General features: G+C 43.4%; 1 protein-coding gene across 1 annotated transcript in view; it reads right to left on the bottom strand.

Annotated features, from left to right (window-relative positions):
• Positions 1–25033, bottom strand: part of GABPA (GA binding protein transcription factor subunit alpha) — a gene marked incomplete in the record, with an annotated part of 677711 nt that overhangs the window by 521531 nt on the left and 131147 nt on the right. The window contains 2 exon segments of the mRNA XM_044071362.1: positions 6615–6759; positions 21444–21547. Of these exon segments, the coding sequence (XP_043927297.1) occupies positions 6615–6759; positions 21444–21520 (222 nt within the window).

Below are 25033 nucleotides of genomic sequence, written 5' to 3'. Positions count from 1 at the left end.
AATTCAGGGTTGCCAACTGGGAGTTCATTTTGTCTTGGAATCCCTCAGCTGTTGGATTCTGCATGGCCTCACCCATATCCTTGAGCAAATCCCTCTGGAGACAGGTGAAGTGACACAAGTAGTTCAGCGACCGCATAGAAAAGGTCGCTGATGAAAACATCCGCCACTGCACTGTCCATGGTCCTAGACTCCTTATTAGGAGGATGGACAGGTACCGAAGGATCGGCTAACTCCTTCTTAGTGGCTGCGGCCACCACCATGGCATCAACAGAGACGCCTTTAGATAGAAACTCTTTCTCTTTAGGGGCAGTAATAAATTTTGACGGCCTCCTTTGGGTAGGTTCCACTGAATCAGGGGCCGTCCAAGCCTTCCTTGCCACCACTTCCATAAGGGGGTCAAAGAGAGGGGACACCCAGGAGGTGGAAGGGCGAGAGCCAAACGCCTCAAAGTAAACTGACTCGTCCTCTGAAGGGTTAAGGGCGGGCCAGTTACCCCTCTGTTTCAGGATTTCAAGGATGTCAGCAAAAGAGACATCCTCAGAGGGGGACAGAGGGGAACCTTCACATTCCTCCAAGTCGGTGTCAGAGGTGATAGACTCAGGGGAGTCAATGTGCTTCCTCTTGCACTGTCTCTTCCGAGGGGGTTCTCCTACCGGATCAGGAGAGGCCTCGGAAGAGGAGGATATTCCCAATGGGGAAACCTGAGGAGCTGGCTCTCTACGGTCTGTTACAAGGGGGTGGGTAGAAACCACTGCAGGCACTGAAGAGGGAGGAGCTGATGGAGCCGACTGTGGGGTAGACACTGTGTCTAGCATGCTCCGCATGACCTTGAAGGCGCTCCTATCAGCCAAGGCCAGAGGTCCCCACTCCGAGGAGACAAGGACCCCCCCCCGGCACCAACAGGGAAGGTTCCGAGGCCGATGTCTGAGCCGAACTCACCAGCGCCGACACCCAGAGAGGGAGAACGGGGTCGGACAAGGGTCCGATGCCACTTATAGGTTCATAGGTTCATACTAGGCTATCTGCCCGAGGGCATTTATAAGCCTAGCCCATCGTTTTGTGGCTTACGCCACCCCTTTAGTATGGGGAACTATACCCATTATTTTGCTGTGCCTCTGTCGAGCAGTGACACTGAGGTAATTCCTGGGGTATATCTGCGATCTCCCATCCATTGGTCAAGATTTCTCTTGAACAAGGCCAGCGAGGTGCTCTGCCTCACATGTACCGGGATTTTGTTCCACAGCATTGGGAGTCTTTGGGTGATGAATCTATCCCTCCAGCACGTCCTATTAATAGCCGTGTCGAGGTTTAAGTCTCCGCCTTGTGGCTCTGATGGATCTAGATTTTTGAGGTGAAGCATATTCATCAAATCTGGGTTTGACATGGCCTTGTATGTTAGGCAAAGGTCACCTCTGAGCAAGTGGCGACTGAATAGAGCTGGAGTTCTTTCAGTCGGGCAGCATAGGACAGATTTTGAGACCCTTTATCCTTTTGGTGAGGAACTTTTGTGGCCTCTCCAGCTGCTGCAAGTGTCGGGTCAGATACATTCCGAATGGGGCATTGTACTCAATCATTGGTCTGATGAGTGATGAGTAAAGGGAGACTATGACCTCCCTTGATCTAGATGAGAATCCCTTCATGATAAGGTGGGCAATGTAGAAGGACTTCCTAACTACTTTAGCTGCATGGGTGTCGAATGACAGACTACTATCAACCTGGGTCCCCAGGTCCCTGATAACTTCTTCTGTGCTCAGTGGATTGCCACCTATTTGGTAGCTAGGGGTAACCTTGTTTTTCCCGAAGGGTATGACTATGCATTTTTTGGCATTTAACTTTAGGCCGTGGCTCTGGCACCAGTTATCCATTTCTGTGAGACCCTTCTGAAGGATATCTGTGTCAGATGTGTTTTCTACTATGGCGCCCAGTTTGCAGTCATCTGCAAACTTTGTCAGCCATAACCCTCCTGTGTTTGCTTGTACTGGAAAAGTAGATGCCAAACAAGAGTGGGCCCAGGACTGAGCCCTGTGGGACACCACTTGTGACAGGCTTTGAGTCTGACATGGCGCCAGCAACTCTGACCCTGTGGGTTCTGTCACTCAGCCAGTTTGCAACCCATCTTGTGATGTATGGGTTAACATTTAAGCTGATGAGTTTTTCAATGATACCCGAGTGGGGTATTGTATCGAAGGCCTTAGCCAGATCGAGGTAGGCTGTATGGACTGCCTTTCCCTCATCAATGGCTTTGGTGACTGTTTCAAAAAGTCAACCAAGTTTAAAAGGCATGATCTGCCTTTGACAAAGCCAAACTGGGTTGGATCCAAAGTCTGCAAATTCCCTATGTCTTTATTTATGAGGTCCATTATGATCCTCTCCATGGCTTTGCAGATAAGGCTTGTCAAGCTAATGGGCGGTAATTTCCAGGGTCTGTGGAGGCACCGCCTTTGTGAAGTGGGACCACAGTTGCAGTGCGCCACTCCTGGGTGCGTATCCAGAGGTAAGACTTTGATTAAACAGCTGTCCTAGCTGTGGGTTTAATTCCTCATTGAGTTCGTGGAGCACACAGCCGGGGACACCATCGGGTCCCATGGATGCTGTGTTTTTTTGCTTTGGAGAGAGCAGTTCTCACTTGGGCGCTGGGGATGTTTGGGGGCCTGCACTCATTTGGTATAGATATCTCTCCTTTTGGGGGGGAGGGGGGTAGAAGTTTGCACTGAACCTGTCAGCCAGTATGTTGGCAATGTCTGTAGGATCAGTAATCTTCACATCATTTTGAACTAGTTCTGAGCATATCTGGGAGTTTCCTCCTAGGTTTCTAACATAGCTAAAGAAGGCCTTATGATTGTCTTTTGAGTCTTTAGCTAATTTTCTCTCGAAATTTGCTTTGGATGATTTTATGAGAGCTCTTAGTTTTTTACTTATAGTGATCAAGGGTGTCTTACCTTTTAAGGATTTTGCTCTATCTTGTAGTAGCTTCCTCCTTTTGTTGTAGAGTTTGTTTATGGCTGGGGTCCACCAGACTGGACGCTTGCCTTTGGTACAAAGAGTCTTTGTTTTGCTTGGGATTGCCTTATCCATGCAGTCCTGCAGGTGCTGGTAGAAGGCGTTTGTAAGTGATTCAGCGGCTTGAGTATTGTTTTCCGCCGGCTCGGGGCCTGAAAGGAGACCACACTAGTCTTTAGAAGTGTGAAGTCGGCTTTTGAGAAGTTCTTTACTGTGGTCTTTTTATTTCAGGTGGGGTGGGATGAGGACCTCCAGCGAGATTAGTTTGTGATCTGATCTCACCAGTGAGGGGTATACTTCGGTGTTGAACATTGTGCTCCCATGTTCGTGATGATGAGATCAAGTATGTTATCTCCTCTTGTGGGGATGGTGACTAGTTGTTCCATGGCATTTGAGTTTATGAATTCCAGGAACTTTTGGGCTAGGGTGTTTGGGCTTGAGTAGTGTTCCCAGTCTATATTAGGGTAATTGAAGTCACCTAGTATGATGGTGTTTGGTGATACATTTATCCCTCTAGTGTTTTCAGGAAGGCCATGTGAGTTTCCTGAGTTTGTGAGGGTGGCCTGTAACATGCTACAATTTGCAGAGCAGTCTTGCCTATGGTTAATTGCACCTGGATGGTCTCCAATGCATCGTGCGTTGCCACCAGTCTTGAGGTGTGGGTGTCCTTGATGAATATGGATACCCCCTCCTTTCTTGGTATTGTCCGGATTTTGGGGCGGAACGCATGATATGAGGTAAAACCTGATAGCGCTGGGGTGCTCTCAGGAGCCTTGAACCAGGTTTCTGTCACAGCACAGACATCGATGTTCTCCATACTGAGAAGGGCCTCGAGTGCGTGCATTTTGAGATTTAGACTTCTGGCATTGAGCAGCATTACCCTTAGTTTTTTCCTTTTTGTGTTCTAGGGTGGTAGGTTTAGAATTTGAGCCTTGCCTAAAAAGGCACTATGGGGTGGCAAGAGCCTTTGCCAATATCCGGAATCCCAGGGTGACAGGTGCAAGCCGTCCCTTGGAACAGCGTGGCTTGTCCAGCATGTCATCCCAGGCAGACAGATACTGGATCCCCTTTGAATGACACCAGTGTTTAAGCCAATTGTTAAAGCTGATCATCTTATCTCTGTATTGTGGCATCATTCTTGGTGAAGGTAGGATACTGCTCAAGGTCAGGGTCATACCTGCCTGGGCTACATAATCAGAGAGCTCCTCAATGTCTCTTTTCATGTAGTCCAAGGAGGTACGTCTCAGGTCGCTTACACCAGCGTGGACAATGACTGAGTCATATTTGTACCTGCTGTTGAGAGACCTGAGTGCTTGCGTTATGTGGCGGATTCTAGCGCCCGACAGGCAGCTTACTGTGACCTTCTCCTTACTCAGTCTGGTGAGCGGGACATCAGTGTGTCTGACTATGGAGTCACCAATGACTAGTGTGTCTGGCATTGTGTTTGGCCTTAAGGGCTGTGACTGTTTGACACTCTGACTGTGAGGTCTATGTGTTGTGGGTGTTGTGTTCTGAGGTGGTGGTTGTTTGGGTGTCTGCTTTGGTGGCCTCTGCTGTTTTGGTAGATTTTTGATCAGAGCCTCCGAGTATGTCTTTGTGTGTTTATGTGTGTGATTTGAGGTTGTAATGGTACTATGTGAGACTGGGTCTATAGTGTGTGTGGTAACCTTCTCCTCCTGACTGGTCTTGCCAGTCCTATGTTGAGAGAGCTCAGCCTCCAGTTTGGCCGTATAGTTGCATCTCTCACATGTATTTGTGTTTTGTGGGAGGAGGAGAGGGTTGTCTGTGTACATGAGGCAATTGAAACATTGCCTCAATATTCCCAGGTTCACCAGCTGAGCAGGAGAGGACACTAGCAACTGATCCCTCGACATGCTAGAAGGGTAGACGAAAAACTTTAAAAAAAGATTCCGGGGACGTGGGTGACCGAGAAATGGGGGGTTGCCTTTTTGGGGTACTATCTATGACAAGAGTGCCGTATCAAGGTAATAAGTACTGTAGGAGCAAGTGCTAGGTTTAATAGATAGAGAATAGTCTACTTGGAGTCAAGTAGAGATGATCTTTTTAGTTATAGGATACGCTGATTTGATCAGTAGTATAGTTCGAGGAAGGTAGTTTTAAGGGAAAATTTGAAGAGTGGACTTTAGGTAGCCCGAATAGTTTAAACCTGCTTAACCGGCACTGCCCTAGTGTGCAACAGTGGCAGCTCCGCGCTAAATCGCTCTAAATCGCCCCCTATGAGCCGACAAGGGAAGCTCGGCGCTGAGATCCCTCCAAGGAGGAAATCGGAGCAGACGATGGAGCCGAAAGGGAAGGTATCGGCTCCGAAGCACCGACAGCCACGGCTCCAATGAGCCCCGGCTCCGAACTCAAAGGAGTCGGAGGAGGAATAGAATCAGGGATGGGAATAGCCGCTGACTGTTGAGTAGGGCTATGCAGCATTTGGGCCAGTGCCTCGGACTTGAGAAGTCTACTCACCACCCTTTGTAAATCATGGTCGGACAGCCTGGAGAACCGAGAGAAATGAGACCTATGGCTCCGCTCCGACAGAAGAGGAGATCCCGGAGCCGAGTGGATGGAGCCGATGGAAGGGGACCTAGACCTCTTCTTTGAAGTTGGCTCCGATAAGCCTATCGGAGCCAACTGAGTCTTGACAACCTTGGCTCCAGCCGGAGCTGAGGTAAAGGTATGAGACTTCGAAACATCGACTCCAGCCGGAGCCGATGTCGAAGCAGCTTTAATGCTCCCAGGAGACGGCTCTGAAGCTGGAGCCGACGGCCTGGAAGTCTTAGAAGGCTTCCCCGACGCAGACTGGGTCGGGGGGCCTTCAGGCTTTAACAAGCCTCGAAGTATGAGTTTGTTTTTGCGTTCCTGCAGGACTCTAGGGCTGAATGCATGGCAAACAGCACGAGTCCTGCAGGTGCAAAGGTCCCAGGCAATAGACACAAGAAGTGTGACCGTCTGTCAGAGACATTTTCTGACAGCAAGAATCACACTTCTTGAAGCCTGAGACCTTGGAGTCTTTAGACATCCTGAAAAGGCTGTATGAAACACAAACACAACACACAGACACACCCTTTAACCAAATAAAAATCCAGTCACACTGAAAGGACAGGGAAAAAAAGGAAGTGGGCCAAAGGCCTAAAAGTTAAAAAGGGGATAAAACGGGAATTCAAGCACAAGGGGGACCCAATTTAAACTAAAGGGATACTCTGTATAAAATCTAGACTAAATAGAAAAGACAGGGGTAGAAATTTGAAGTTTTTTAAACAAGAAAACTCACTAACCTGCCAGAGCTGGTAGAAAAAAGCACCTCGTCAAAGCGGCAAACGAGATCTGGGTAGTTACCCCCTAGCATTGTGGGATATAGGGGAGCCTCGAGCCGGTGGAATAAGCTCTCGAGCTTTAGTAATGGCCGAGTCGGAGCCGAGGGTCGGCTCCGAACCCATCCAGCAAGAATGAAGGCGAGATTGACAACTTAACATTGATGGATTTCTAAACTTAAAATATACAACTTCAACAGCATACAGCCTTAGTAGAATGCCCAAATGAAACGTAAAAATATTTTTCAAAAAGAATACGGCAGTATTCTTTAGCCTTCTAATTTTCTTTACCTGAATATCCTGAAGACAAATTTCATAAGCATCCAAGCAGCATTGGAGTCGGGCTTCCAAAAGTTTTCTCAGAGTACCAATAGGTTCGTTGATGTCAATTGCCTGACTTACAAATTCAGCTGTTGTGAAAGTCTGTTCCACAATTCTACAACAAATGATAGGAATTAAAAATCAGACTACATCTGTGAAGAATACCTTGATAACCAAACCTTCAGTTCATTCTCATTTAGCAACACTGTTCCAAATGCATTTTTTTTTTAAATAGAACAGTTCTTAACATTTCAATCTAGAAGGAAAACCTCATTGGTGAATCTACAACTGACTGGGTACATTACCACTTTTGTTCCAGTACGACACATTTTGGTTGGGAAGACCTGCACATTTGAGGGCATATGCAAGACACAAGAGTCCACCAATTCAACCACTAGGCAAACCTCTTCACAAATCAAAAACAAAGATCTTACAATGCCATACAAATACCTGCTTGTAAACTTATAGGGAGTTCGAATAGCAACAGTTGGAGAAAGGTGTCTGTGACCCAAAGAGCATCCCTTTGCAGGTCAATTGATATGATAAAGACCTATGCCTGTTTTAGCGAACACCATCATCCTATTTGGTAAGCTGGCAACTGAAGAAAAATCACAAACTGTAAATCCACTTAGGTGGAAAGAACTGGTGGACAGTAGCTCAGATGGCACAGTCTTCAATTAATGAGGCACCAAGGAAGTCCTGGCTCCTTGAGTCTCAGACTATGTACTAATGTTTGGTGACAATATGAAATAATGCCCAGTGAGAACTTGACAAGTATATGTAACACACATTACAGAAGCAACTCTGGAAGCAGCCAAGTATCTAGTGGAATGACCTCACCTCTGAATACAATTTTTCAATGGTTGGTCAGATGCCTGAGGACATTACAAGAATGCAGTTTCCAATCCACTTGGAAAATGTTTGCTTGGTGACTGCCAGCCCTGCCCTCTAACAGTAGGGTGATGAAAGTACAGCTGTCTCAGTACACTCAATGTAGCAGCAGATGTTTCAGTAGGATCACTTATGTAGTAATACTCATAACATATGCAAATAGTTTGCATGCAATGTGCTCTTAACTGGCCAGACTCCCAGAATTCTCAGTCATCACAGCACTTGCTAGCCCTTCCCCAATGTAGAGATGCAAGGCTGCATCCTAGACAAGAAGGGCTGCATGTGTGTGTGACATCCTGGAAAACAGGAATGGCCAGGTGAAAGAAAGAGCCCCCATATGCCCTTGCCTTTTTTTGACAAAGGAGAAAAAAAGCTATGCAAAACTACAGTAGAAAGTCCTCATTCATTTAATCACCTGTCATAAGACGAGTAACAAAGTAAAAAAAGTCTTCTCACAGTGCCTACTCTTTGAGCACTGTGGAGAGGAGACAAAGTGAGAAAGAATAACTATGACAGGGAAGGTGGGAGGGACTTGGTTCTACAACAGTGATCCTATATGAACATATATCATTACAGTGAATGAACTCACAAAACAGTACCATGCTTGCTGCAAGCATCATTGCTGCAGCTGTACACAGGACATGTGCAAAAATTACCACAGCAATGGCCATTCAAGGAAGTGGATGCTCAGACAAGAACCTACAGGACTAAACTGCCAAAGCCTGCCTTGTTACTGGACCGGTCATGGAGCTTATAATGCTTCCAAGTGTGGATAGCAAACTATGTATCAGCCTTACAAACCATTTGTAAATACAGTCCTAAAAACACTGCAGAGGTAGCATCAACTGTGACAGAATGTGCTTTTACCTGTGCACAGTACGGCTTTCCTTGCTTCTTGTCAAAGAAAAACTTATCCACAAATAAATAGGCACAGTGAACCGACTAACTACACACACCAAGGAGTACTAAACCAACTTCAAGTAAATTCTGATTCAAAAATATAATTTATTCGAACTGAGCACTTTCATCTATTGTAACATGGAACTCTGAAGTCTACATTACAACAGATGAAAGCGCTCAGTTTGAATAAATTGTATTTCTGAATCTGAATTTACTTGAAGTTGGTTTGGTACTCCTTAGTGTGCATAGGTACAGTCAGTTCACTGTGCCTATTTGTGGATTGTTTTCTCTGGTTTGTGGTTCCTGGTGAAAGAAAAAAGTATACTTCATCAATCATTTACAAATGGAGTGCTCGATGAATGGTTTGATGAGTTGGCATTCAGGGTCTCCCTAGCCTAGAAAACAGTTTCCTTGCAAATTAATCCCGGTAACGCAGACTCCCCACCAGTAACTCAGACTCCCCACCACACTGACATTATAGCAACCATGACGGGAGTGGATGTAGGTGGCTTGAACAGTTTTAGAAAACAATAACTTTAAAGCAAAGTCCCAATGCATAAGGAAATTAGAGTTCTGCAACTGTTTGCAGCATCAAATGGAGAAGTTTCTCAATTTTAGCCTAGTATAAACCTACAAACATATGGTAATGACCACCATGGTCTTTATAAACCTAGGCATGCAAGCAAACCCAGTTTTGTCCCAGAGTACCTTGGATGCCTATATGGTGGGGTAGGTTAGTAAGGAGGTAACCAAGGGTTATGTGGAGGGAAGGGCAAGTTAGTTGTAGATTAATTTACTTACTGGTCGACCTCACTCAGAGAGATGGGGGCCAGACAAGGGGTGAATTTGCAGTTTCCCATCCAATGATCAAGGTTTTGTTTGGATGGAGTCGGGGAACGACTCCGCTTCATGTGTATGGGGAGTTTATTCCATAGTGCAGGGATCCTTTGAGACAGAAAACTGGTGTCTCAAGCACGTTCTATTTATGTCACAGGCAAAATTCAGGTCCTTGAAGCTAGTGTTTCTGGTGGTGTTTGCTTTGTGGATGTGCAAGAGATCCATCAGAGATGGATCTGAGGATGCCCTATATGCCAGGCATGGATCACCACTCAGTAATCTGTAGGGGACTGAGTACAGAGAGAGACCTAGACCCGTAAGGTGATCTGTACAGGACAGGATATTCACACCTTGGATTCTACTTGTAAGGAACCTTTGATGGCATTCCAACTGCTGCAATTGCCCAGTTAGGTACATGCCAAAGATGGCATTGTACTTGGGTTTGATAAGGGCAGAGTAAAGTGGACTATAACTTTCTTGGACCTGGATGTCGCAGCCTTGCTTATGAGTTGACCAGCATGGAATGGTTTTCTTATTAATCTTGGCTACATGCTGGTCGAAGGCCAGATTACCATCTACATATGTTCCCAGATCCCAAACTACCGGATCAACTCTTAGAGTGTTTTATCAATGGCGTAATTAGCTTGGGTGTACAATTTCCCAAAGGGCATTATAATGCATTTTTTCACTATGAGTTTTAATCTGTGTCTTTGGCATCTGACATTTGTGTTAGATGCTCTTGTGGGATACTGGTGTCATTGGGGAAATCTATGACAGCTCTCAATTTAGTCATATGTGAACTTGGTGAGTCAGAGGCCTTTGGCATTAGCCTTCACTTCAGAGAAGTAGATGCCAAACAGGAGCAGGCCTAAAAAGCAGTCCTGAGGTACTCTGTTGAACAGTCTTCTGGTGGTGGTGGTCTCACTGATCCTGACTTCTTGGGTCCTATCTGTGAGCTAGCCAGCAAGTTGTGCACGGATTTATGCTTAGTTCTGAGAGTTTGTCAATAATGCAAGAGTCAGCTATTGTATCAAAAGTCTTGGTCAGATCAAGGTAGGCAGTATGCACATTTTTTCCACTCATCCATAGCCTTGGAGACTGCCGCAAAAAAAGTCTACAATGTTGAGTAGGCAAGACCTTCCTTTAAATCCAAACTGGGACGGGTCCAGTGTCTGTAGATTGCCAGCGTCCTTGTTGATCATTTCCATGATAATCTGTTCCATGGCTTTTCATATTAGACTTGCTGGACTGACGGGTCTGTAGTTCCCAGGGTCAGTTAATGGTCCCCCTTTATGAAGAGGAATGACCATTGTGGCCCTCTATTCACCTGGCATGTAAACGGGTTTGAGGCTGTAGTTGAAGAGTGCCTCAAGTGGTCCTGTTAGGTCATGTTTTAGGCACTTTAGGAGGCAACCTGAAGACATTGTTGGGGGCCCAATGAAACAGTGGGTTTTGACCTTAGCAAGTGCCACCAGGACTTGCTCCGTTTTAACAGCAGTGGGGAGTATGCTAGAAGGGATTTCACAGGGGGTAGTGGGGGTGAAGTTGGAGCTAAATTTATCTGCTAGTAGATCCGCTAAATTGCCCTCATCAGTGAAGGTTGTGCCATTTACAACCAGCTCTGCAGACTGAGTGTTAACTTTAAGATTCCTCACACAACTGAAGAAGGCTTCGTGATTGTCCCTAGCCTGAGAATCTATCCTGATCTTGTAACTGGCCTTGTTGGACTTTATTAGACCTCTCAGGTTCTTGTTTAGTTGAATCACAGAGCTCTTGTCTCAGAGTTGCTTTCTGATTTTAGTCATGACTTTTTTCTTTATATTCAATCAGTACTGTTTTTTTGTGTTAGATTTGGGCTTACTTTTGGTAGGTACAACAGCTTCAATGCAGCCATTTACATGTTTGTACAGACTTCCTAGTGTTAAGGTTTCCTGGCCTAGTTTATAATGTCAAGCATGCACTTAAAAACATGCTGCTTAAATATAAATCTGATCATTCACAGTGCAACACCCCAGAGATCTGAATATAACCCTAACTACAAGTGAACAGGCTTTCAGTAGCAACTTGGGTGCCTGTAGGAGCTGAACATTGAGGATGAGAGTCACAGGACATTGCCAGCTCTCCCATTGGGGTGGGGGACATTACTGGCACACCACAGCACTGACACAATGGTGACACCTAGCAGGATCACTAGATGTTACCCTGTAGAGTTTCCTGTAGTCAAGCCTGACAGGTCATGTCGCTTAGCACCTGTAAAGCCTAGGGGAAGTCAGCATATGGAGGCATGCTCCCCCATAGAAGACAGTAATTGTGGGCTCTTGAAGGAGTTGGTGAGGGGCAGGAAGTGGATTGGGAAAAAGTAGCCCCCAGCAAGTTGCCCTGATCCCCATCACCCAACTCTTGCCAGGGAACAGATGTTGACTGGAATGGTCCATAGGACTCTTGCCAAGCACAAATATGACAATCTCCAGTGTCCTTGGAACGAATAGGCTAACTGGGTGTCAACAGTGGAGTCATCATGCAAGATCCTTTTGGGGAGTTAGAGAAAGTCCACTATGCAAGGCACAGTACAAGAAAGATCCTACATTAACTGCAATAGGATGGAAAACGAATGCCACCTGATAGAAAGAAGCAGCAGCAGCTTCCCCAGGGACGGACACAACATTCTGACAATACAGGGAAGCCTTTCCTGTTCTCTCTTCCAGGACAGACAAGACTGTCTGCTCTTTTGCCCACTGAGGGACACCAACAGGATCCAGGTAAAAGATGGCCACAGCAGTGTCACCCACCTGCAGCTGGGGCAAATTATTAGCCTGCCAAGCTGGCATAGGCTGTTTACGTAACTTTTTTTTTTTTTTTTTTTTTTGTGGCTGGAAGAACCACCAACTGTGGGACTGACAGTTTGCTCCATAACCAAGCGGAAAGTGATACCGCCTCCTAGGGGAAACCAAGCAGCAAAAAACGGTAAGTTTTGAAGTCTTTATAAGTCACTTTTTTTCACACAGAAACACAGCAAAAGCACACTTTGCCAGCCCCCAAAAAGTAAAATGAACACAATTTCTTTGCAGAAAACAAAAAACTGACAGCTAAAAATAGCAATCTCATCTCCTGGCAGTGTTAAACAATCTCCTAGCTTTAAAATAACTTTTTTTGAAAAGGAAAGTGTTATTAAACAAAATTTTTTAAATGGAAATTTCATTCCCAAAAGGGAATTAATCTGCCCAGAAAAGAACACCGCAAGCAAACTGTTGATCCTTGAAAGCCAAAGAGAAGCAGCATGAAAGCTCACAAGGGCTGGGCGCACAAACATGTCTTTTTAGTCAACTCAGCTTCAGCTAGCCGACTGAGCTTGTGGATGGTGCCCTGAAACTTTGGAACCTGGCTGACTGTTACATCCTTGGCAGGATATAAACCATAAGACTAACAGTAGTGATAAACATGGTGAACATATAGCCCTACCATAGACAGAAAAAAGCATGTGTATGCAACTGTGTATACAAAACACACACACACATATGCATATAAACATGAAACACTTGTATATGTTAGTTACATATACACAAATCTTCTAAACCAGTAAGATGCAAGGAAACAGAACACACAGTCTGAAAAGAGCCACACAAACGGGACTAGCATGTTCAGACAGGTAAAAGGAATAGACTGGGATTAATTCTATTTTAATGACTGCAATCCAAGAATTCAGTATACTTGTCTGGCAGTATTAACCTGGTGAACCAAGACTAACTGCTGAGGTTCTAGTTCACAAAATGTGAGCAGTACAGACATCTAAATGTAAGGAATTACAGCACTCGGCAGCAAGCTATCTTTTGGATTACAGCTACTTCAAAAATGGCAGTGATGGTAAGAAGAGCACAGAAAGGACAACAGACTACTGCAAAAATGGCACTAATACAAAGAACATAGAATGCAGGACAAGCTACTACAAAAATGGCAGTAACAACAAGAATACAGAATGGGGAACAGTTCATGCTTTTGTAACTAGTTGGATAAGAATCAGAGAAATTGAAGATAACTGGAGAGGCAGTATCCAGAGAGAACTGTTGCTATTTCTCCACACATGAATTACCTCTACCAATGGACAGAAGTAAACCACTGAAGAGCACTAAGACTCCAACACTGTCCTCTGTTCCAACAAGATGCACAGTGGATCCTGTCAGGTGTGCAGTACTGCCATTAACTTATCACACTCACACAAGACAGTGAGTGATCCTTTGGGCAGTTTATGGAAAGGTACATGAGACTTTAAAAGTACAGTTGTGTACACTTACCATAAATGTAGATGTCCGAGTGTATTCACTGTTGCAATCATTAGATTTGGGTAATCTGCTTGCAGGTTGCCCTCAGTCGGCCTGATTAACAAAGTCTTGGGTTCTGCATCAGTTGCTGTCCCTTCTTCCGTGACGTCAGGTCGTCGGGTATAAAACATGCAGCCGACGCCATTACATCAGTTTTTCTTGCCCCAGATGTCAGGTGCCCCCCTAAGGGGAAGCAATTAAACATAAAAGCACAAAGATATACCTTCAACAAAAAAGGAAATACACCAAAAAGGCTTTTAAGCATAGTAAAGAAAAGTAGAGGTATAGCCAAAAGAAGTTAGGGGGCTGGAGGGAAGGTAACCAGGACTGCAACAGTGAATACTCTAACATCTACATTTATGGTAAGTGTACACAACTGTACTATGTTCTTCGTGTTTCACTGTTGCAGTCATTACATTTGAGTAGATTCCCAAAGCTACATTTGGGAGGAGGAGTTTAGATATCATTACGGCCAGCTATAAGGCCCTGCAAGACTGCAGTGGCAAAGCTCTGGATTTAGAGAAAATTGGCAAATGATAATGCTTGGTGAAAGTATGTACAGAACTCCAGGTAGCAGCTTCTAGGATGTCCCTGGTAGGGACACCTCTGAGAAAGCCTGAAGAGGTAGATGCAGCCCTGGTGGAGTGAGGTCTGATCCCCTGGGGGGATAGGTTTTCCATGGTGCTTATAGCAGAAATTAATGCAATGGCTTAACCATTTAGAAATGGTTTGCTTTGAAATACCCTTCCCCTCTGCCCCTGCAGCAAATGCTACCAGCAGTTGATCAGATTTCCTTTGAGGTTTAGTCCTGTCCAAGTAGAATTTAAGTTGTCTGTGCACATCTAAGGAATGCAGTATCCGTTCCCCTTTATTCTGTGGATTGGGAAAGAAGGTTGGCAAATGAATGGACTGATTAAGAGCTACACTGGATACCACCTTGGGCATGAAGGATGGATTGGTTCTGAGTGACATCCTGTCCGCATGAAAGACGATGAAAGGCTCCACTGCCATAAGGGCCTGTAATTCAGATACCCTTCTAGCTGAAGTGATTACTAAAAGGAAAGCTGTGTTCCAAGAAAGAAATTTTAAGTCTGCAGTAGCAGCTGGCTTGAAAGGAGGTAGAGTGAGTTTCTCCAAGAACAAGTTAAAGGTCCTAGGGTGGGGTTGGAGCTCTCCTGGGTGGTCTCAAAATTTTGGCTCCTCTGAGGAAATGCTTGAGCAGTGGATGAGAGAAGAGTTCTGTGTTATAATGAGCTGAAATGGCTGATGCGTGGATTTTAATGGAGGAAAAAGAGGAAAAAGACAGTCCCTTATCTCAGTTAAGTATTGCAAAATCTAAGGTAAACTGGGTGGGCGCTGCTGTGCTCATCCCTTGAGATTGGTTCCAGGCAAAGAATCCTTTCCATTTTTCAGCTGGCACAGAATCCTTTCCATTTTTGCAGCATAAGATTTTCTAGTACTAGGCCTCCTTGCCTCTTAAGATGATATCCATCACAGGTTTGCGGAGGGATGTTAAAGGACAGATTACGTAATTAGCCAGGCTGCAAGGTTCAGTGTTGGAAGCTGAGGGTGCAGAATCTGGTTCTCCTGCTGAGACAGCAGGGAAGGAGTCCGAGGCAGGTGCCATGGAGATAACCGTGACACACTGCGCAGGAGGGGGTACCAGTGTTGGCGCGGCCAGTCTGGAGCAATCAAAACCAGCCTTGGTTTGTCCCGTTTGACTTTTAGTAGTACTTTGGAGAGCAGAGGCAGGGGGAAGGCATAGACTGAAGGACAGAGCATCCACTTTCCAGGCTTGTTTGTGGGGAGCCCTTGTGCAAAATTTGATCAATTGGTAGTTCTGGGGAGAGGCAAACAGGTCTATATCTGGGCTCCCCCATTTGCTTGGTTCCAGTCTCCACTCGTGTGGGTCCATGAGGTTTCTGCTTAGTCTGTCTGCCAGTGTATTTAATTTTCCTGGCAGGAACTGAGCTTGTAGGTGCCCTTGGTAGCTCAAGGCTGTATTCCACAATGTCTTGGCTAGTCTGCAGAGGGGGTAAGAATATGTACCCCCCCCCCCGCTTGTTTATATACCACATAACAGTGGTGTTGTCCATCTTTACCATTAGTTGTCCTGGAGGAATGTGGTCCTTGAAGGCTGTCAGAGCATTCTGTACAGCTAACATTTCTTTTTGATTGATATGCAGGTGCATTTGACTTGGGTTCCATTTGCCCTGAATGCACTTCCCTGCCAGGTGAGCCTCCCATGCATAGTCTGATACATCTGTTGTTTGGATATGGGTGGCAAGGGGTGGTGTGAAAGGTAGTCCCTTGTTTTGGTGGCAGGCCTCTGCCCACCAAAGGAACTCTAGGCGTAGGCAAGGTATGATAGGAATCATTGTTTCTAGGTTTTGAGAATGTTGACACCATAGGCTTTTTAGATACCACTGTAGTTTCCACATATGCAATCTTGCATATGGAATTAGAAGAATGCAAGAGGCCATGAACCCCAAGGCTTGCAGTATTTGCCTCGCAGATAGCAGGGTTTTTGTGGCCACTTGTTTGAAGTAGGTTGTCAAATGAATTTGCTTTTCTGGCGTGAGGTAAGACATCTGGGAAGTTGTATTCAAGCTTGCTCCCAAGAATATAATTTGTTGACAGGGTACTAGTTATTTATTTTCATGTATGGTGTACCCCAGACAAGTTAAAACCCTTTTTACAAAGGCCTGATGATTCAAAAGTATGTCCTGGCTGTCTGCCCAAATTAGACAATTTCCAGGTATGGGTATATTTGAACATTTCTTTGCATGCAAAATGCAATAACTAGAGCTAGGCACTTTGTGAATACCCTGGGCACAGTAGATAAGCCAAAGGGCAGTGCAGAGAAGATCGTGCGTGTAGCCTGCTTTGAAGCGTAGGTATCTTCTGCAAGATTCCCAGATTGGGATGTGCAGGTATGCTTCTTTTAAATCTAGTGTTGCCAACCAGGCATCTTTGCCTAGCATAGGAAGAAATTGGTGAAGAGTCAGCATCTTGAATTTTGGAATCTCCAAAAAGGTGTTTAGAGTAGACAGGTCCAGGATAGGACGCCATGAATTGTCTTTTCTGGGAACCAGGAAATGTCTCGAGTAGAAACCTTGTCCCTTTTCCTCTTCTGCTACCAGTTGAATAGCCCCATGCTTAAGAGAGAAAGTACTTGTGTTTGTGCCTCTGCCCACTGATTTGGGGGTAGGTCCGGCCACCCACTTGGTGTTGACAACATGTGGAAGTGAAATCTGTATCCCTGGGACACTATATTTAAAACCCATTTGTCCTGGGTAATGAGTTCCCAATTCTTTGCAGGAAGAGCAATCCTTCCCCCCAAAGGGGCAGTCAGATGTTAAGTGCTTGGAAATTTTAAAAGGAAGTCATTGAGACAGTTTCCCATAGGGGGGAGTATTCCCACACTTAGAAGTGGAGGCCCCCCACTGCTTAGTTCTGTGAGTCCCCTGGAACTGAAACCTGAGGTTTCTGCTGTGTCTGGGTTTGGCTTGAGAAGACCTGGAAGGGGCTGGAAAGGACCAATTCTTAAGAGGGCCAGCGCCTACTAAATCTAGGAGGCTAAACTTGTAAAAAATATTTAACAGTTTGCTTTATCTTCCATCTTTTTAAGAACTTCCTCAGCCTTGTTGCCAAACAGGCGGTCCTGATTTAAAGGAGCATCCAACAATTTAGCTTTAACATGATCAGGCAAAGATTGCTCCTTAAGCCAAGCATGCCTTCTGAGCACAGAATCAGTAACAGCAGCCCTGCAAGAGGCCTCTAATGAATCAAAACCACACTGCAAAGTATGTTTTCCAACTTGTTCGGCAGAATGCATTAAATCCTGTAATTCTTTATTTTCTACAGAGTCAGGAATCAACATCATTTTCTGTTTAAGCAGTCCAATAACATGTTGCTGATATTTTAACATATGAAACTGGCAGTTTAAAGCCCTAATGGCCAAGGTTGCAGAAGTGTAAACCTTCTTACCCCATCTATCCAGCTCCCTGGAGTCTCTAGCAAAAAGGGTAGGATTTTTAGCAGTAGAAGCCTTAATGCCTTTGGGCCTCTGTGAAATAGTCTCTGGATCTGCAATAGGATTTTTGAAAAGGAACTTGTGGGACTCAGGGACCCTGTAGTATCGGTCAGGTTTTCTGGGAGCAGGAAGCAGGGAATCAGGGGCCATACTAGATTCCGAGAAAGCATCAACAATGTCTAGTACAGGAGGAATAGCTAAAGGCCTATGCTGAGGTAGGAGAAGGAAATCCCTAAGCCTCATTTTTGAATCAGAAAAATCCTGGCTTTCCCAGTGGAAATGCTCCCTTAGAGTAAGTAAGGTTTCCCCAAAAGAAAACTCCTCAGGAGGGGAAGCAGAGGGAATACAGTCCTCTGCATCAGAATCCTCATAAGTAGGTAAGGACAAATCCAGGTCATGAGAAGAGTCAGAAAAACAGAATCCTGATCAGAAGATTCGTAATAAACCTCAGTCCTAGGCCTCTTAGAAGGGGGGTTGGCTACTCCTGATTAGAGTTATTAGATCTTCAGCTATTCTTATCATTTGTTTTTTAGGCCTAGAGGCCTGAGCATCTGGCCTGGGCGACGGTATTTTTGACATGGATCGAGATTTAGGCCTAAGTAATGAAGGAGGCGTCGATTTAATATGCAAGTCCGTAGGCCTGAATACACCCTCAGAAGCTGGTGCCTGCACAGCGGCTCCAGACCCATCCATGGTAGAGACATCCGCGGGTTCCATAGTTGAAGCATCTCGCGGACTCCGAATGGGTCTCAGTAAAGGCCTGCAAATCAGAAGTAGCGGGTATCGGGCTGCGAAAGCGCCTCACTGAGTACCGGCGAACTGGCTTAGGAGAAGCATCGTTGCCAGTTTCGGACCTCAGCGGCCTGTCTCTGTCTTTATCTTTGCGTTTTTTCGGAATCCTGGTAGTCAGATTGCTAACCAACGACATTTCTGGATAACTAAAGAGAGAACCGAAATATTTAGAGGCAAAAATATACTGACGACTGGCGCTGATTAAATAAAACACAAAACCGACAGCAAGGTACATTGTGGTCAGGGCCTAGGGAAGGAATACAGTACGAATGAAAATCTTTATGAGGTATTTGCTTTCCACAAGTAATGCAATTATTAACTTTTACTGACATCGGAAAGGAGCAAGTAGAAGCTTCCCCAACAGGGCACTTAGCTTTAGTTGAAGACTTTGGTTCTGAAATTCCAAAACGAAAATTTCAGGAGTCGGCAGACTGGCACTTGTGAACTGCTTCTGCTTCAGGCACCGCACGGCAAGAAAGACTGATGTAATGGTGTCGACTGCCTGTTTTATACCCCTGACGATCTGACATCATGGAAGAAGGGATAGCAACCGACGCAGGACCCAAGACTTTGTTAATCAGGCCGACTTCCTGCAAGCAAATTACCCAAATGTAATGACTGCAACAGTGAAACACGAAGAACACCTAAAGTTCCATCTGCTAGAGGTAATGGTAGCCGAGATGAATTTAAAAAAAAAAAAAAAATATTCAGGCACTTACTGAAAAAAACAAAAGGCCTTTCTAGTGTTATACCCAACTTAGACATGTAAAAAACAAGTAAATAAACAAATACTGCATAATCCTAGTATGCCATGCACTCCAAGAGTACACAAAGTACTTACTCAAATGTAGACTGCCTGTTTTGACAGTAACAGGGCATACGGCATGGCAGACTTTCTTCCCTGCATAAAATAGATGGTTTGATAATTTTTTTCAGGCCTCTATAGAGAAATTAAACATATTCAAGCACAGATGGGGGATGATTAAATCAGCAAGGGGGGTTGTGACATGTAACGGAATTATTTGGCGACACACTGGAAGTACTACAAGCCTCACTTATGGCCATAAATACATACAAAAGCTGGCTGAGTAGGTGCAGGTATTTAGAAAGTGAATAGTGAAAACATGAGAATAAATGGATAAAATGGGAGTTATACAACTATACAGCAAGCATATGTGTGCAGTACAGCATGTTGCACAAGCTGCAAATTACTAGTATTAGGAGTACAGTATAGTTTATAACCAGTATTTAATGACACAGACAATGCTCCTACAATGCTCCTCTAGTACACCTTTTATGGTTATCTGTTAAATGTCCACACTAGCACTGTTGCCACCACCGCAAAATATATACTTATGCAGGATTTACGCAAGCACAGTAGGACCACAATTAGTGGGATGTACAGAGCCATGTGCCTTGGAAATCAAGAAAGATTCTGCCTCAGTGTACATGCATGCAAGTAAACATTCAGGAACATTTTATTATGAATGAATGAATGAATGAATGAAGAAGCAACTGGAGTAACAGTCCTTTTTAGCAGATGAATCACTGGGTATGATGGGTAAACTGACAAATAACCAGTAAGCCTCAGTTAACAGGGTTTAGTGAAAAAAGGGAATTTAATATTTCACAAATTTTTATAACACTAAGAATGCTAAAATGCATAAGTACTTGCCTAACCATGCCGTACAATGTAACATTAATTCTGTACTTCGTTCAGGAGCATTATGAATTATTTTGTACATGCTGGTATGCAAATGTAACTGCTCTGCTCAGGTTCTGTACCTTGGTGTGCTGTTTTACCTAGCCAATGCAGTATTCTGCCGGGCAAATTCATTTTCATAGCAACTCCATACCTTACAGCAATATTCTATCAAGTTTACATCAAGGGCATTTCTGATCTTAGTGGAGTTATAGCATGGGTGTCCTTCAACAAAACCAGCCATATGAACTGCACATTAGTATTATAAAACTCATCCAGAAACACTTCTCAGTAAAATATTGTTTCACATTGTGCATTTCTTCCTCAAAGTAACTTACAAAACCAGGCAGATCATGGACAACTACAACTGCCTATAAAGGCAAGAACATCAAAATGAATTGCCAGGCAAGCAGTAGACCAAGAACAATAATGCCACAATTACACAGTTCATTTTGTGGGGTTAGCATGACTTGTATCAACTAGGCCCACAGGTGCTTAGAGATGTGATCCACTTATTAGGCATACAAATAATACCAAGAAAAAATAAAATTATTCAAAGACAGATGTGCACACCAATCTCATACCCCTTATTACAAATGCTGGTTAAGTGCTCATATCCCAAAAGGGACTTCGGAGTGATCCATTATCCAAAATTATAGTATACACAAAGCAGCTCTATACTCATAGTGAATAGTCTGATAAGTCGAAGTACAAATCAGTATCAATAACAACCTATTATTCATCTTTGATAACTGGGAAAGTCCGACTGGGCAAAGCCATTTTCAGCAGAGGCCCAAGGAAAAAAGCTCCAACACAGCACATTTATATTAACAAGGGAATTTCAGACAGTTATCAAAAAAAAAGTTACATTTCTCAAAAAATATACATAATTACAAAACAGGAATATACAAAGTAATATCAACATGTACAAATCTATACAGTTCTCAATTTTTACAGCAAGTAAATGGCTTTACTCTAAAGTACAGAAGTTGTGTTACTTTAAGTAAAAAAAAATGTGTAAGGAAATTCAAGGGATATAATGAAAAGTATAGATGAGATTTACATTGAAAATTGTATAGGAGGGTATATATTAGCATCGTACAGCAGGACAATGATAACATTTGAGTAAGAGAGCAGGAAATAGGATTACTTCTACCTAGGCAATCTACTAATTTTATAACACAACACATTTGTTAAATATGGTGCACACAGAGGCAAAACTTGTAATTCAGTACAATGCACTATCTCCTGTTCAATGTACACACTTTTGAATAGACGTTTAGCAAGTAATTACCACCAATCAGAATTCAGAAGTAAATACATACGTTTCCTCTGTACACTCCTGTTTCTCGTTACCATCGATTTCTATTTCTATCAACTCCTCAGCATCTCTCTTAGTCATGGCTAGCAAATCCAAAAAGAAACAATTCTGAAAGAGGGAAAGCAAAAATAATTACTTCTATGATGCAGTAAGGGTTTAGCGAGTACAAACACAACGGTGAGCTTAAAAACTATGCTTTCAGAGTCCAAAGAGAACATTTTCTTTTAGCTAAACAGTAACCACAGCCCACATCTCATACCATCTCCACTGTATTAATCCCAGACACACATGAGGCAAAGCAGTTCCCCTACTACCACCACTTGAACAGAATGTATTCTCAATTATCAGATGGTAAGTGAATTTTTTTAACAAACTACAATTATAAATTCTGGCTGAAATGTAGAGGTGTGCTTTATCAACTACAAGTAATCAATCTTAATACGGAAAATGCAATGTTGCATAAGAGTACTTACGATAACAATAAATCTTAAAGGGAATCTCTTGCAGCAATATATTCATAACATTTAGGCTTCTTCTTCCTAGCATCAGTTGTGATCCAGATAGATTTATCAGCACTGACCCAATACCCATTTTCTGCTGCTGTTGTACCACCATTAGTTAGCACACAAAGTAATGCTGGATGCAGTCTTCTGTAGTTCTACCAAAAACCTTTCAGTGAGACACAAGGTAAAGAGGTAGTATATTTAAACCTAAAACTATAAGCATGTTATAAGTGTTAACACGTGTGTTTTAGAACAAACCACCACATCCTGGGAGTATTCCAAACCCCTATCCATATCCAAAGAAGGGGGAAGACAGTCTGCACCAGTGGCGTAGCTGGATACAGCCCTGGATATAGCCCAGGAAACACAAATACAGAGAAGTGGGTTGGGTGCTTGACTGCACATGTAGGGAGAGTGGGAATGCCTATCCAGGCAATAGAAGCAAAACCGGTGGGCCCATTAACTCAAGTTGAATTCCCTGATGGAGACTGGGAAACAGCTACATTGTGTCACCAGTGGGTGGGGCAGCCAGTCCTGCTGTTATTATCCCCTCATGGAAATGAAGGACAAAGCAGTGATAATGTCCTCTGTTCATTCTACCCAAAGGCTACCATTTGTGGGGGGCACAAGGGGGTGAAAAAATTCCTGAACCATCCCAATGGCTGCCCATACCTATGTCCATTTTGGCAGACCCCCATCCCAGCGACTACAGAACAAATGGGCCAACTGGCTGAGAGGGGGTCTGATGATTAGGTGTATATTCATGCTGTTAAAGGACAGATTCCGCAAAGCTAATATTTATACATTGTCTGTATCAAGCTGATATGCAAGAATACCCTTTTTGCAGTGGTTAAATATTGAAATGTCAGATTTGTATCAGTTTGGCAACACTTTCACTGAATCCTGTTTCAGTGAAACTATTCCCAATTTTGCTTTTTTTTTTTTTTTTGCAGAGTACATCCCACACCCCTTAAGTTAAATCACACAGTGGAGAAAAGCCAGCGTTCAACCCAAGCCATCAAGAGCGGGCACAGTTCAGAGCCTACTGCCCAGTTACAGAATCAATGCAAACTTACTGTAGCCTAAACGAAAGCCCACTGAGAGGCAGTCATATTAATCTTCGTCAGAGACTACGTGATTCAAGGATCAGAGAATTCTGCCAAGTTTCAAACAGCCTGCTCCACAAGGAGAAAATCAAAATAAGAAAATATAAAGTATTAAGGGGCTCAAGTTCCAATGTAGCAAAGGAATGTATGGGGAAAGTTACCGGGACAGTTAAGAGTTAAAAGTGCCATTGTGGTAAAGGAATATAGACTCTTGCACACCATATCCAAAACTTTGACTCCTTTGAGTACAAATACTTTTTTGAAGGATACAAGAGCTCATCAGCTGGCTGAGGGTAGGGATGCTTAGGATGCCTCAATATCTGAAAGGTCTGGGATAACACACAAGGAAGCATCTTGGAAGATGATGTGCTGCAAGGAGTTTTCTCTCTCTCAATGTCAGCCACTAAGAGGTTGCAAGCTACATTCCTTAACAGTTGAGAGACAATAGGTGGTTGTACAAGTGCTGAAAAGTCTTTATGAAAGGTGGTCTACATGGTTATGTTGTCCCTGACTCATGTACCTTCTCATGTCTCTTCTGCTACTCTCTGTACTAGCCATCTTCAAAACCCCATATACACTGAGATAAATTTGGCTTCAAGTTCCTAACACCTTCTGCAGGCGGGCTGGACTGTAATTGCCATCACTTGTGAAAGTGCTTCATTTCAAGCCCCTTTCTCACACAATACAAACAGTGCTGCTGTGGGGTCCTGATTAATGCTCTGGTAAGTGCAGGAACATTTAGAGGGATACTGCAACTCGGGAGTTAAAAGCAAAAAGTTTTTGATGATATATGTTAAGATAGAGAAGCAGTGCCGGCTACAAAAATCTGTACAAGGCAAGTGATGGGCAAACTCTCATCATCTAGCATTTGACACAAAGTAGAATCATTTAAGTTGCACTTAACCATAACAATAGATGTTCTAATTCCTCACTGCAGCAGTAGCTTTTAGGCTACAAGGGTTGCGTCCTACAAGCCCTGGTTTCTTACCAAATCATCACCGAATGCTGACTGGACAACCCCTGTGGGGGAAATAAGCAGTCAGGGTGAAGCTTTCTTCAGGACTTTAAGAAAAGAAGCACACTAACCATGAACTTCAAAAAGTTAAACTACTGAAAATGTTACATCCCAACAAGTAACTATATACACAATAATGGAGATGGATGAATTATGGGATATGAAGGACTTGAGACAAGAATTAAAGTGGGAGGGTTCTTCTCCGATAAGTTCTATTTGAATAGAGGAACCAGGCAGTGGTGTCCTCTGTTATTTGCTTTAGATTTAGAACCACTGGCAAAGAAAATAAGGTAATCATGATAAATTGCTTTTATCTGTAGATATTACTTTGTACATCTCTGTGTTGTGGACCATTGACCATTTTTAGAGGAAGCAGGATTATACAACCCCGGACATTTCGACCCTGGACGATTCCACCCCAGTGCAACTGTATACACTTTCATGTTTAAATCTGCATTTACTGTCTATGGGAGTAGACAGAAGACAGTCTGACCCCAGACAATCTGACCCCAATTATATAAAAAAAAATGTTTAAAGTTTTATAAATGCATTTTACTGCTTAACATATCAATCATAATTTTTTTCCCCACTGGAATTTAATATATTTAATTTTTTATATGCAAATGTTAATTTATTTACTTCAAAATCAATATTATTTAACATTGCAAACATTAATATTACTTTAAATTAACATCAATATTATTATATTACTTTAAATTAGCATTAATATTATTATTATATGTATTTCAAATATAAATGTTTTAAAGAGTTATATACTCTCATAACTTTTTCTTTTAAGTAATCTTTGACATTTTCTCAGTAACTATGTGGCTGCATGAGCAGTATAGAACATTTTTTTCTTCTTTATGTCAAAATATCTGTGGCTTATTTTTTTCTTGCTTTGCCATTTCAGTGGGATAGAACTGTCCCTTTTTAGACATTATCAACTCTTTTTTTTGGACATAAAACT

This window comes from Protopterus annectens, chromosome 5.part0 (genome assembly GCF_019279795.1).
Source record: "Protopterus annectens isolate FY-2018-M chromosome 5.part0, PAN1.0, whole genome shotgun sequence".
Lineage (NCBI taxonomy): Eukaryota > Metazoa > Chordata > Ceratodontiformes > Protopteridae > Protopterus > Protopterus annectens.
The sequence above is the reverse complement of the archived record's forward strand: the minus strand, read 5'-3'. Positions and strand labels throughout refer to the sequence as shown.